Genomic DNA, 13,521 nt, shown 5'->3' with positions numbered 1-13,521 from the left:
GTTTGGAGTCGTTTAAATTGCACCATGCTATAGTGTAGCTCTTTGCAATAGAAATAATAAATATATAGAAACGTTTATATTCAACAGCAACAATACTTACAGCACATACAAACAAGGAATGTCTGACAGTTTTACAAACACCATGGGGTCCCTCATTGTTCTATACAGATGAGATATTTTTCCACATATGCGTAATACATAAAAGGAGTGCCATAACTACGAATCTGTATCAAATCTAGCAGACTACATAGTGTCCGGTATATATTATATATAGACATCACCTTAGCAAGTGCCTATAAAAGAAAGCAAAGAAAAAAGGGGGGGAGAGAGAAAAAGAAAGTAAACTAGAACATGCGTTGTCTTTTCTGGATACTTTTTGGGATCCTGTCAGAAACACATAGGCACGAGTCAGAAAAAAGAAAATGAAATATTTTTTTTTTTCATTATAACAAACTTTGTACACGTTATAAACCGATGCATTGGAGGCATCACATAATCTATCGTAATATACAGTGAGTGTGCGTGTGTGCGCGTGTGTGTGCGTGTGTGTGGTCATATATATATATGTATATAAATATATATAAATGGAATATATTACATCTGAGTATGCTGAATCAGTGGAGTCGATGTTAAATAAACAGTAAGTGATTGTAAAACTGGATTAACTTTGTTGACAGTTTGTTTTTGTTCACTGGAGAGAAAAAAAAAACAAAAAAATATCCCCACTCGTTTGGCACAACAACAACAAAAAAAACAAAAACAATTGTCAGAGAATTAAAAGGCCTACACAGCAATCACACGTTCTGCCTCTTTATCTTTTGTCTCCTTCATGAAACCTAATGGGGGAGTGTTGTTCTATTCGCCTACGGAGCTTGCAGATATTTCCACGAAATAATAATAACACCGTTTAAAAAAATCTGCCACGTCTGACTCGAAACAGTGTCTTTTTTTTTTTGGAAGTTCTTTGAGGTGTCGCCCACCGAGGAGTCGGGGCTCAGAAAGGCAGGGTGTCGAGGAAAAGTTTGTCAATTATTGCCGGCGGAGGGACTAGGTCTTCTAGTTTTAGGTAAAAGATACGCTGCAGACCTTGGGTGCAGAGTGTGCGCAGTTCGGGGAGCTTCCCCAAGAGTTTTGACAAGTAGTTGGGACGATTCAATCCACCGCCACTGAACGTCACTTGGTCTTTTAGGCAGTTGACGATCTTGTTTTGGAGATCCTCGACTCTCTTGGGTTCCTTGAGCCCGTGTCGTTCTGGAATATAAACATACAAAAGAAGATATGAGATGGAGGACTTATTTCCCATGCATTAACACTCTGTGCTGCATCGCATTGTTTAACGCCGGCGGGTTCCACAGGCGCAGCAGCCGCCTTTACGCACCTGTTACCATGGCCAGAGCTGCGATGCAGGAGAAGGCTGAGATGTCTATGTTCATGCTGTGTAAGTTTGAGGAAAACTCCACGATGGCGTCCACCCACTCTCCAAAGCCACGGACGCACTGTAGCCTGTGTAACACAACTCCGTTACAAAAAATAAGCTTGCCTTCCACTGGGTTGGACCTGCAATTAATAAGAAAACGACATTAATTACGCTCGGAAAATAAATGGGAATTTAAGAGCCGTCTAATTATTTGAGCAGCTAATAAAAGCCAAAGCAGTGAAGCTTGAAGGGGGAGCTGATGATTATCTAAAAGCTCGGGTTGTTTTGTTTGGCACAATCGCGCTGCTCACCTGTACGCCAGCCGCAGGACAAACAGTTCGAGGAATGCGGACTCGAAGAGCAGATCTTGATCCTGCTTCGGTAAATCACAGAAGCCCGGGATCTTCTCCGCCCAGCCCCGGATGATCTCCATGGAGCCCGTCAGGAGATCGTAGAACTGTTGGATGTGCTGAGTGTTGTCTCCAGTCATTTGGTAGTCAGGGTTTGCCTGGAACTGGAATTTAATTTAAACAGCGCCTTAATGAGGTCCTTTAAAATATATAATCCGTGAAATTGCAAATGCCCATTTCGAAGAGAGGGAGAAAGAAAAGGAGAGCGTCCTTCTTTTCTTTTTTTACTGTTAAATTCATGTCTTCCTTTTATTAACTTCTCCAATTCAGTGCAATTTACTTTGGAAAAAAAATGCCACATTAAAAGCCCAGACAAAGTTAGGCATTCGGCGATTTATTCCAGCAAACTTTCAAAGCAATAAATTGTCGTCTCAGGCAGGAGCAAATTAAAAATCTCCATCTTGTTGAACTTTCAGTTTCAGCCACTATCCTTTTTTTTTTCTTCCTCTCTTCTTTTTATGCGGTTGTTTTATTTCTGGGTTCTTTACTCACTCGTGAATAGTCCAAAGCAGACATGGAGGGGTTGGAGTCCACATGGGCCCGAACGAGTGCGCTGATGAGGCTCACAGGCGGCGAGGGTGGTGAGGGCTCCTGGGGACTTTTGGGTTTGGATGGTAGGCGTCCTCTCCGACCTTTGAGATTATCCGTTCGGACCACTGCGTTTGGAAAAACACACGTCATATGTAGAAGTCCACAGTATGTATCCCATATTGTCGTGCGTAAAAGTTTAAATGTGGATTAGATAACATTCCAATGCTCAATTACGCACAAGAATTTCCAGTGTGTCAGTGAGGAAATATCAACTATAAGTCTAGAATAATTGAATGCATGGCTTAAACATACCTTCTCTCACCATTCCGACGACCATGCACTTCTGGAAACGGCAGAATTGGCAACGGTTTCTTCGGCGTTTGTCAACAGGACAGTTTTTATTTGCTAAACACACATATTTTGCATTTTTCTGGACGGTGCGCTGGAAGAAGAAAAAAAGAAGAAAAACACATGTCACTCTGCAGGCCTATCACTAAAGCCATACAACATGTCGTACATGGACTGTGCATGCTTGCTGCAGAAGGAGAACAGATGAAAACGATATAATATCTGTCTCATCTCCTGCACGAACCAACAAGAGGGAATAGACTGTCAGAAAAATACATATCCGTGTTCTGTCATATTTTACTTGCACCTCCGAGATCTATGTGTGGACGAGTATAATTGTCACGTATAGATATTTAATAGGTACAAATTAAGCTGGTGCTGGAAGATTCATGTTGTAACTCGCAGTGAGGATGTGGTTATGATAAATGTTTTGGCTGCACCGTTATTATTTTCTAAGGGAATTGGACAGTGTTTTTTTTCTCAGGACTCAGTGCATGAGGGGCATCTTTCATTTAAACACACTAATGGTGATTCATGTTTTCTGTCATGTGAGCCCACCTTGAAAAATCCTTTGCAGCCCTCGCAGGTTCTCACTCCATAATGCTGGCAGGCTGCGTTGTCCCCACACACCGCACACAGACCCTCGTTTGACGGAGATCCTCGGGACGGGGGCGATGGCATTTGGCTGTCCACCAGCTGGTGGCCGTGTCCGAGCTGCAGGGAGTGAGGAAAGGCCAGGCCCGCCTGTTTCCGAATGGGCACCCCGAAGCTTTGGCCGTCCAGGCCCCGGTGGCCGCCCGGGTTGTCGTGGTTCATGGAGACGTGCAGCGGGCCGTCGAACCGCATCTGACAGCTGGAGACGGGGGTACCGGGCGGGGACTGCTTGAAGGAGAAGAGCGAAAGCCTCGACACGGGGTTCTTGCGTTGGTCTATCATGTGCGATGTGGCCGCAACATAGTTCTGGTGGAAACTGTGGAGCGAGCCCGGGTCCTCCCACATGTGATTAGGCTGAACTTGGAAGTTTGGTGTGCTCGGGGCATGAGGCGAGGGGGGTTTGAAATACATAGGCCCAGAGTGAGCCATCATTTCCTCTGACTGAGGTGGCAGGTGGCCCTGCTGATGGTGGTAGTTGTGCATCTGGACGTCCTCCACCTTGATGGAGGATTGCTCTCCAGAGTGGGGCATCTGATACAGACAGGGCGGTTTAACGTCGTAGCCTGTGTTATAGTTGTCCATGAATGTACTGAAACTCGGGAGTGAAGTGGTGGCTGTGATCTCGGTGTTGGTCAAGTCCATGCTAAACTTAACAAACTCGGGAGTTAGGAAGTCGCAGCTGTACTCTCCGGCCGTGTGGTAGCTGTAGCTCTGGGAAGCAGGACTAGCTCCTTGAGGTGATGATCCATACTGAGCCTGGACGCAGGGCATGGCTGAAAACCAAACCGGGAAATCCACACGGTCAGAATTTCTCCAGTAAATCTTCGAACTGTGAATAGAAAAAGTTTTACACACTGGTTAATTTCATCTCATTTCTCTCAGAACAAACAAACTGTATAAACAGTACTTGAGCACTGTCCTCTTAAGATAAAACAGCATTACATATTTATACTGTGTGAATTAAGTATTTGTAAATAATTGTCATATCATACCTCAAGTCTCCTGACAGTCTTTCGGTGACACTTGAAATGGATAATGTCAGGAGTTGTGTGGGTGTCCGGATTCAGAAAGGCGGCTCTGTTCTGGATCGTCCCCTAATAAAACACACAACTCTGACATTTACTATACATTGTTAAAAAAAAATCTAAAAATCTAAAAAAGACCACAACATTTTCACTTGTAAATTACGCACGAACTAAAGCAGATTTCTTATTACGCACAGGATTTGGGGAAATATCCGTTAAAATTATTATATAGATTCGGACCACAACCCTCATATAGAAACTGAACAGCATAAGTTGTCTTTTTATTTTATCACTATTGTGTGAAATATTTGTTCTGGATGAACAGATCAACTTCGCGCACTGGACATCCGTGACAACTTGTCTGCAAAGGTGGAAATTCCTGGTGAGGCATCGGTCACATCAACAGATCGGAACCACTGCGAGAAAGATTCACTTCTGTATCATTTCAATGTTTGAGCCGGAAAAAAAAAAGTGAATCCGAGAAATAAAGAAAGAAAAAGATCCAAATGGCTGAAAGAAAAATCTGTGCAAGTGAAGCGCACACGCAGATTATGTTGCAAAGGAAGAGAAGAGTGTGAAATCTTACCTCTTTCACATCAGGATCGTGTCTTTCAATCCATGCGATAAGCATGTAGAGGGTATTCATCAATTTCGGTAAAGGCTCCAAACCATGAGCGTCGGATACCCAACAAAGCCAAGGCAGGCAAACCCGTGTGACTCCGCGCACTGACAGCAACACGAGCTTCGACTACCCAGTCTGGCCAATGTGGCTTTGTTTATGTGAGCTCTGGATGCCGTGGCCCACGTGTTTCACGGCGCGACGTCATCCGCGTCGGCAGAGACACAGACCAATCCGCACGGGAACTTTCTCAAGCCCCGTTTTTTTTTCTTATCCGGCGAGTGTGTTTGGCTTGTGATATGTGTTGTATGTTGCTTCCCACATGGACATCAGCAGCGAGGTAGTGGAGGGTAGTCCCGCCTAAAGTCTGTGCAGACACACATGTGTTGGCCGGGGACTTAAATCAGGCTCGTTTTAAAATGACATTAATCTATGGGATGTGATTTCCTGGCTTTTTTGGTTGTAATCTCAGCTCTGCCAAGTAGATCATGCAAATTGTGATTATCTGGTAATTTCTGCTTCTCTTTATACTGGTGGATATTTTTCTTCATGTTGGGAACTTTCCCCCATTTTTGTCACCACATTTCTCTGGCACAACCATCTATCTCTTGGTTGCAGCAGCCAATATTTATGCTGTGGTTTTAAAACACATCAGAAAAGTGAGAAACATCTCAACTGACTAGTATCTAGATAGTTTATTCCCTTATTGTGGTTAATTGACTGTAAACGCTATAGTGTACGTTGGCACATGTGGGTTATGTCACAATGAGGCTGATATGCCAGATTCACTATTATGAAACAGGCATAATGAAGCAAGGGGGGGGGGGGGGGGGGGTAAATATTATTCTTAGTTATCTTCTGACAGGATTTTGGTTATTCAATTGTGTTCCAAATTTAGATTTCAGATTGGGGTGGGGTCTTGCCTATTCATAGAGCTGGTGTATAGTGTATGTGAGCTGCTCAAGGAAGAAGGTGGTGGTGGGGGGGGGGGGGGGGGGGGTAATTAGTGGGCCTGTAGCCAGTTGTCATTGGGGTGGTGGTTGTGTGTGTGTGTGGAGGGGGGGGGGGGGCGTGACAGGAGCGCGCAGAATGGCGAGTGACGCAGAAAAACGCTCAAGGTGACGCAGTCGCCAAAATAATCTCTAGGGCCTTATTGTTCCGCAGCGACAGAATGGACCGATCTCAGAATAATCTTACACCAACACCTTGTAGCCAATCGCGGTGGCCTACGTTTCACTCCCCCCCCCCCCCCCACCGCTAACATATTGGCCCGGGCAGCAAGCCAAAGGAGAGGGCACATACATGTGGTGCATGGGTTCACTTGCGCGTAAAAGCAGCCAGAATCACATGCGGCAGCAGCGCCATGTGTTATTGCTACAGGACTACTTCTTTATTATAAAAGAACAGCCACCACTCTCATTGTTTTCTTTTTTTTGTTTTGACTGTACTCAGAGCACACAAGGACAGCGTGTGCACAGAGGGAGGAAGGGAGGGAGGGAGGGAAGGGATGCACTATATCTGTATATTATGGTTGCTCTCACCTCTAGAGGACACTATTGTTCACCAGCCATACATCAAGCGGCCCCTGTTTCTTACAATTAACCTTCTTAATTAGCCCAACCCCATTAAGGTAGTGTGGTCACGCCCAGTCGTTTCGAGGTGCGCATTGGGGCAGGATATGTAAATTACATATTCCACTCGTCATAATGTGATTATTCAGAAGAATAGGGCTGTTGTAAAAGTTCTGGCGTGTGCCTTTTTAAGTTGTAATAACCTTGACAACACCTCCCCCTTTTTTGTAACACACTTCACTTTCATCTTTTACAGGAGATTTCGAGTTTGACGTGTGCGTAAAACCTCTGCACTGTGCGCTAAAATCTCCATGGCGCACATCTGCATAACAAACTCAAACTGTGCTGTCTGAAAACACCGCTGCCGCATGGCCACGACTGTCTGTGTGTATTTACTGTTATCCATTCACCATTAAGAATTACAATTAAAACTCAATTAACAGTTTAATTGGCCATTTTACCGAAGAATAATTAACCTCCCATTTATGTGCCCAATTAATTGACAGTCATTTGAAAGAGAGCAGCCATAGTTTTTAATCACACACACAAGTTATTTCCTGGGAGTGTTTTTTTTTTTTTTTACTTTGAGGAGATGTTTACTGACAGTATTGAGCGCGACCATGTGCGTGTGTGTGTGTGAGAGAGAGAGAGAGAGAGAGAGAGAGAGAGAGAGAGAGAGAGAGAGAGAGAGAGAGAGAGAGAGAGAGAGAGAGAGAGAGGAGAGAGAGAGAGAGAGAGAGAGAGAGAGAGAGAGAGAGAGCATGAATGCTTTTACATTGGCCCACATGTTGAAGTTCACTTCAGGTAGCTTCAATCTGGGAGTGTATACAGGAAATGCACATTATTAATGGTAAAGGCCCAGTCCTCATCTCTAAGTCTCAGGATGGCCACTGACTCACAGGTTGAGGTGAGAGCATGGAACTAAACGTGGTCGTCCACCATTAACCACATTTTCACTGATTTGCCTCCAGATAGTAACTTGACTCCATGTTTATTTGTCACCTCAAAAAAGAAACATATGCACTTATGTCTGCAGCCTCGAATCCGCAAGTGGTGCACAGCTTCTGGTCCTCCATTAACTCCACTTAACCTCTGACCCACATGTAATAGTCAAGTCTTCTACTTAATCTGGAGACAAAGAAATCCATCAGTTTCAGACAATGATGCAGCTGTAGACAATCTGTGGTGTGCTGCATCCTAACTTCTCAACATGTTCTGTGGTCACCTCTACACAGTTATTGCTGTTATGAGTTATTCATGTTTGAGAAGCGTGACTGAAATTGGCCATTCATGAGTATTGAGATACTCGGCTGATAAAACTATAGTAAAGTTGTGATTGTGATAAGATACAAAATGGTCTCTGTAGTGTTACTCAGGATACTCAAGTACTATATTTAAGTATGGTCAGAGGGAAATATCGTAAACAATGACATGTGACATATTGCACATTATACTATTAGCACCATTGTGATCAACTGCAGCATCAGAATACTCCCATCCTGTTTGTGCATTAAAGTGATAATCCAATAATATACAATGTCATAATTTGAATAGCAATGTAGTCTACCCACCCCTCATCTGCCCCAGTGTCACAGGATTGGCCCCAGACCCTCACGACCCTCCAGGATAAGCGCTAGAGTTAACTGAGTATGATTTTGAACGCTGCATTTTCTTGTAATGGCGTATTTTAAATAGTTTAGTCTCGTGAAGAGTTGTTTGTCATCATGTATTTAAGCTATTACCATGGTTTGCCGGCCAGACTGTTCTTGTGAACAAACAACATTGTGGCTGATTGGTGTAAATACAACACTTGGCAAAATGATGAGCTTTGTTTTAGAAAAAAGAGAGATTGTGTTTTACTAAAATTCTTTAAAGGCCTAATTATCGATCCATATGTTACTTTACATGGTTTGTTTCAGTTACAGTTTTTTCTGAAACTGGAGACATCATGTTGGGAGTTTATCCAACCCTGCTTTAATTGTAGGTAGTTTGTGAAACCCGGTGGCCACTCGCTCCCACAAACCTCATTTCATTTCCAAGCACCGGCAGGTATCAAACTTTCTGGGAATTGAACAGCCCGACCCTGAAGGCATCCCTTTGCTCAATGTCTTCTTTCCATTTCTAGATTCCCACTTTACAAGCTTAAATGTCTACTTAATATGCTTTAATGCCTGCTCTTTAGAGCCAGGGAGCACTTCATCACTTTTATACACCTTTATATAACACACTGTTAACTAGCAATGCCTTATGGAACAGCTTGTCTTGCAGCTGGAAGGCGCCTCCATGGCATGATGGAGGTACCTGTCCACCATTCACAATGAGACAGTAAAATGGGAATGGAGGCCTCTGCATACTGCTGCCGTCTATATCAGTCAACGATGAATATTCATGAATCACGGTGTCATGACATGCTCTGTAATTGCCAGCAACATTAGCAATGACACTGCTGGTATCAAGTCCCTGCATATTCATGTGGTGGGGCAATATTTTCTCGTGGTGCTGTTTTTCTCCCCCTTCTTCTTTCTTCTCGCTCCTCCTGAAAGTGAAAATGTATTCCGAAGCTGCAGGTGTCCCTGATGCCACAATCAATTGCTGGCTGGATTGTGCCCCGGTGAAAATCAGACAAACCATTAGTTTCTGTGTCATTCTCTTTGATTAATAACATATCTGAATTATAAAAAGGCTGACATGGACGCCAAAGAGTGTGAAGTGCATCTCTTTGTAATAGTTATGAATGTGGAGCTTAAGGACTCTTGAATATCCTTTATTTGGCTATGGTGGGCTTTTATTGGTCACTTCTAAATGCATTGATATCATTCACTAATAGGCTTTAGATTATTGAAGTTGGAACGTGCTTGTTTGTCTCTTATCTGAGTTGCTCGAGGTGTGGGTAGATTTTGCAGCTGCAGACGTGGTGGAGAGCCTGGCAGATTTTCTTTTTGTGCTGGAATTTGCTGAAACTCCATTTCGGCCGCTCTACAGTGTCCTAGAATGGGTAATGAGGGAATTGGATGAAGCTTTGCCTAAGCTGCAAAGCTTTCTCCTCAAAGCAGCTTGATGGGAGGACTCTTTCCTCCTTGAGGCTTCAGTCTGGTGCAGCGCAACATCTGAGCTGTGGTGTGAGGAGGTCGTCCTGAGCTCTACACCCGAAGTGGAGGCAGCATGGAGACGGTCGCATTGTTTACACCGAAGTGAATTTCAAATAGGCACAGCAGTAGATGTGTTTCTAGTATTCGGATCCTTTACGTTAAGATATAATATGTAGCGACTGTACGTTCAAACCACTAGACTTATGTTGTGTAGTTTGTTTTGTGTACTTACATTATCCAAATTGTTTCAAACACCCCAAGTTCCCCAAATACTCAAGGTAACATGATCTTTTTATTTTGGTTGCTGTTAAATTGGGTAATTTCTGCTCTACTTTGGCTTTACCCATCTGTGCTATAACTTCCATGTTCCACTCAAGTTTGTATTGGTCACTCGTAATAGGTCACGATCATTCATTCCCCTTTGCTGCGTAACGTGAATATCACTTTAATACATTACCACATCCGTGAAAATTTGAAGACCCCTAGTGGCCAAAATCACTTATTGGACGAATCAATACAACAATGTAAAAATATTCCTGCTTTCAAAATCCTACAAGAGTAAAAGAGTATAAATATCATCGGCAAATGTACCTGAATTAACAAAGTACTTTATCTTCAGTAAAAATACAATTTGACTACTACTTAAGTACAGTACGTGAGTAGATATACTTTATAATGTTCCACCATCATTTTTCTTTTCCAACGTTAACCTTTAGAAATACTTGGAAGAACTACAGCCTGTGTATTTCGAAATGCGACTGAAGTGTGAAATAAGGCCCAGTGAATTCAGTTTGTTTCAACAATGGATCACTTACACTGAAATCTCTGCTGTTCTGTTGCCTCCTTTTTTCCTGTTGATCACCAGCTGAGCTGTATCTGCACGGAGCAGTAGGAGGCATGGCATTCCACGAGGAGGTAATAGAAAGGCTGTCGCTGTCGAGGAGGGGGCTGTTTTATTCTATTTTATTGCCTAACTAAAGTGGCAGCATATAAAAGAACACAGCTGAGATTGTCTGAAGTGTTGCAGAAGAATGCTCAGTGATCTGCATTATGTGTTCGGGTTGTCAGTCCATCCGTCTGTCCCCAGATCGCCTCGACGGGATCTCTTCAAATTGTGTTCATGTGATAACTTTCTCTGTGGCCTAACAAAGCAATTATTTGCTGTTGTGAACGCAATATCTTAAGAAGGCCTCAAAAGAAACCTTTCAAATTTGGTACAAATGTTCGCTTAGACTCACAGATTAACTGATTACATTTCGGTGGTCAAAGGTCACAGTGACCTCAATTGAGTCTGAGTACAAATGTAGAGTGAAACTGCACTGGTTGGCGGATGCGTACATTCACAGGGTTGTAATTCCAGTATAAATATAATGAATTTGGTCCTTGAATTATGTTTTATGAATACAAATTCAGAAAGTGGGGTATATATAATCATATATTTGTATCACAGTTTCATTCTATGGCTCCCAGACGTTGAATGGGATAAATAATAAGGAGCAAACTGAAAGGTAACTTAGGATATGCTGCATCCTCTGTAATATTTCCTCCTCCTTCTAATAGATGGCAGATTGTATGGTGCATCTGTAATGAGCACATGACTAACAACCACTGTGAATTGGAGAATGGGTGTCATTTGTCTTTTTCTGCTTTGCTTATTTTAGATTATCCTGTGCCATCATCTTCTTTACTAACCACCAAGTTTTCCAATTAGTCAGATTTGTTAACATGTCTCCGTCCCATTCATCCGTGTATATGTGTGTGTGTGTGTCTGTTTGCGTGGGTGTGCGTTGGTGTGTCTGTGCCACATGCAGATTTCGTGATTAATCTGGAGAGACAATATTTTTGAAATGGTATTGGGTGTGGAATATAAACAAGCATGTGATGTATTGTTTTTTATTGCTTGACGGTGTCTGACAGCTCTGTCACAGAAAATGCATGGCTCCTTTCTTCCTAAATCCATCATGAGGAATATAAAGACATATGCATAATAATGAAACACATTTATTAATATGTACTGTCCCCCGGAGTCATATGACAATGAAATGGATGACTGGTTTTCTTTTGCATGGATGCTATAGGCCTGTGTGTCGTGTGTGTGGAGGCAGCCGAACAGGTAGACGCAGTGTACATGGATGAGCTCTGACTTCTGTGTGCTCACAGGCAATAAGTTGCTTTTTACACTGGTTTGAGTCAGAAGAGCTGGAGTTGAGTACTTCTTCTGTGTAAAGTTCTACTGGTTGTCTTTAGGACCTCACCTGCTAAACACAACCCTCACACTTGCGCTAACAGACACTGTGGACTTTGCCAGCTCATAGAGATTGTGCGTGGACACGAGGAAATGACAAGACAAGTTTGATGATATAATATTTACTTTTTTCTTTCAAAAAACCCTTGAAGATCTCAAAGTCAATATAAATCTATATATATTGCTAATATACTTGGTCCATGTACTTTAATTGTTTGTTTTTGTATCTAGTTGTCACCAACAAAGTGTATCTAGGGTTCAGTAGCGAACAAACTGATGTTTTTTGTAACGGCGGACTCTTGTTCAGCCCCGGCTTGCAACCACAAATGGGCATTCTCCATCCTGATGTTGCATAACCTCCCCGCCATTGTGATGGAGCTGCTTCCAAGCCGCCTCTCTGGGGCCTGGTCCGTAAGGCGCTCCACATGTCTGCTGTGAAGTCTAGAGCAGCAGCGTGTTTGGACTGTGAAGATTTCCCCCCATAACAAGTCTGCGGGCATTAGTCCAATCGCCGCAACAAAAGAGAAATATGAACGATATCTCTTTTATTCTCCTCCTGTTCGCGAGAGCATCCTCTTGTGGTTAGCATCACATACCAAATCAATTATCTACGCTGCTGGTCGGAGCTTCTTTAATGTGTTCTTTGCCCCTTTTATTTACTCAAGTTGTCTAATGGTGGTGTAGAGGGGGTTTTCAAACCCTTTCTTCTAATCCTCCGCTATTCTTCCTTTCTTCTTTTCAAAACTGGGATTTGCAGACCATCTGGGACGGCAAAGAAGCTTTTAATAAGCAAGGAGAGATTTCAATGTTTTTTTTAAAAGCTATAAAAATCTCATGATTTCTCTCAAATACATTTGTTAAAAATGTTCTTAAGAAAACTGATGTTTTCTAGATCTCTGTTTTCAGGATTTATTTTCTTTTAGTGTGTTTTGCATGCATTTCCTTTTTGAGATTCATGCTGTCAAACCGGCGGAAATGATTGTTGTTTTTAGCCAATGGAATATGTATGGCCCCACTATATTGTTCTAGTCATGAATATTACAGTGGAGGCTTGTGCATATGTGAATAGTATCTTGATCCATTCTAAAGATTTGGGACAATAAGTATCCAAATGTTGATGTGCTCCTCTGGTTCCCATCGTCAGATTCTCAAAACTGCCCCTGTGCCGGGGAGACAATTTCTCATCAGGCTCCAGCAGCCGCAGCACCGAGCTCATTCACGGAGGAGTCCGATATCTACAGAAAGCCATCACGAAATTGGATTACAAACAGGTAAATGCTTCATTTTTTCTCCGCAGCTGACACTTATCCGCAGAATTCCTGGTCCCTCTGGTCATATTGCTTTATTTACCCTCCCATGTTCATTTTTCATTCACGGGGAAGCAGTGACATGTTTGCCTTCAATGACTGCCTGCCCGGGAATTTTCTGAAGTTATTTTAAAGAAATCTTACAACTTAGCAGACCTCTGCCGGCATCATACAGTGAATTAATTCACGAAAATTACCCCCCTCGGTAATGGCTGGAATGACGCCCAGGTGTCCTCCTTTGTCTGCGAATTGTTTAAGACGAGTCGCCAAGGTTCAAAGTGAAATGTCACCATTTTCTGTTACAT

General features: G+C 42.8%; 1 protein-coding gene across 1 annotated transcript; it reads right to left on the bottom strand.

Moving 5' to 3' along the window:
* Window positions 1–994: 994 nt before the first annotated feature.
* On the bottom strand, window positions 995–5,116 carry nr4a2a (nuclear receptor subfamily 4, group A, member 2a). The gene is made up of 8 exons (XM_053440203.1): window positions 4,972–5,116; window positions 4,353–4,454; window positions 3,265–4,189; window positions 2,671–2,800; window positions 2,320–2,483; window positions 1,729–1,931; window positions 1,379–1,557; window positions 995–1,251 (listed from the first exon to the last, which is right to left on the bottom strand). Exons 3-8 carry the CDS (start codon window positions 4,129–4,131, stop codon window positions 995–997), a joined length of 1,800 nt encoding a protein of 599 aa, XP_053296178.1. The 5' UTR covers window positions 4,132–4,189; window positions 4,353–4,454; window positions 4,972–5,116.
* Between the last annotated feature and the right edge of the window lie 8,405 nt (window positions 5,117–13,521).

This window comes from Pleuronectes platessa, chromosome 14 (genome assembly GCF_947347685.1).
Source record: "Pleuronectes platessa chromosome 14, fPlePla1.1, whole genome shotgun sequence".
Taxonomy (NCBI): domain Eukaryota; kingdom Metazoa; phylum Chordata; class Actinopteri; order Pleuronectiformes; family Pleuronectidae; genus Pleuronectes; species Pleuronectes platessa.
Note: the sequence above shows the minus strand (reverse complement) of the source record. Positions and strands in the feature narration are given on the sequence as shown.

What these genes read in the sequence shown, in the direction of transcription:
- nr4a2a (XM_053440203.1), bottom strand. Translation starts at nt 4,131, where the DNA reads ATGCCCTGCGTCCAGGCTCAGTATGGATCATCACCTCAAGGAGCTAGT. An exon ending in GCTGCAAAGGATTTTTCAAG is followed by an intron (nt 2,801 to 3,264) that starts GTGGGCTCACAT and finishes TTCTTCTTCCAG; the next exon opens with CGCACCGTCCAGAAAAATGC. An exon ending in CTGCTTTGGACTATTCACGA is followed by an intron (nt 1,932 to 2,319) that starts GTGAGTAAAGAA and finishes ATTAAATTCCAG; the next exon opens with TTCCAGGCAAACCCTGACTA.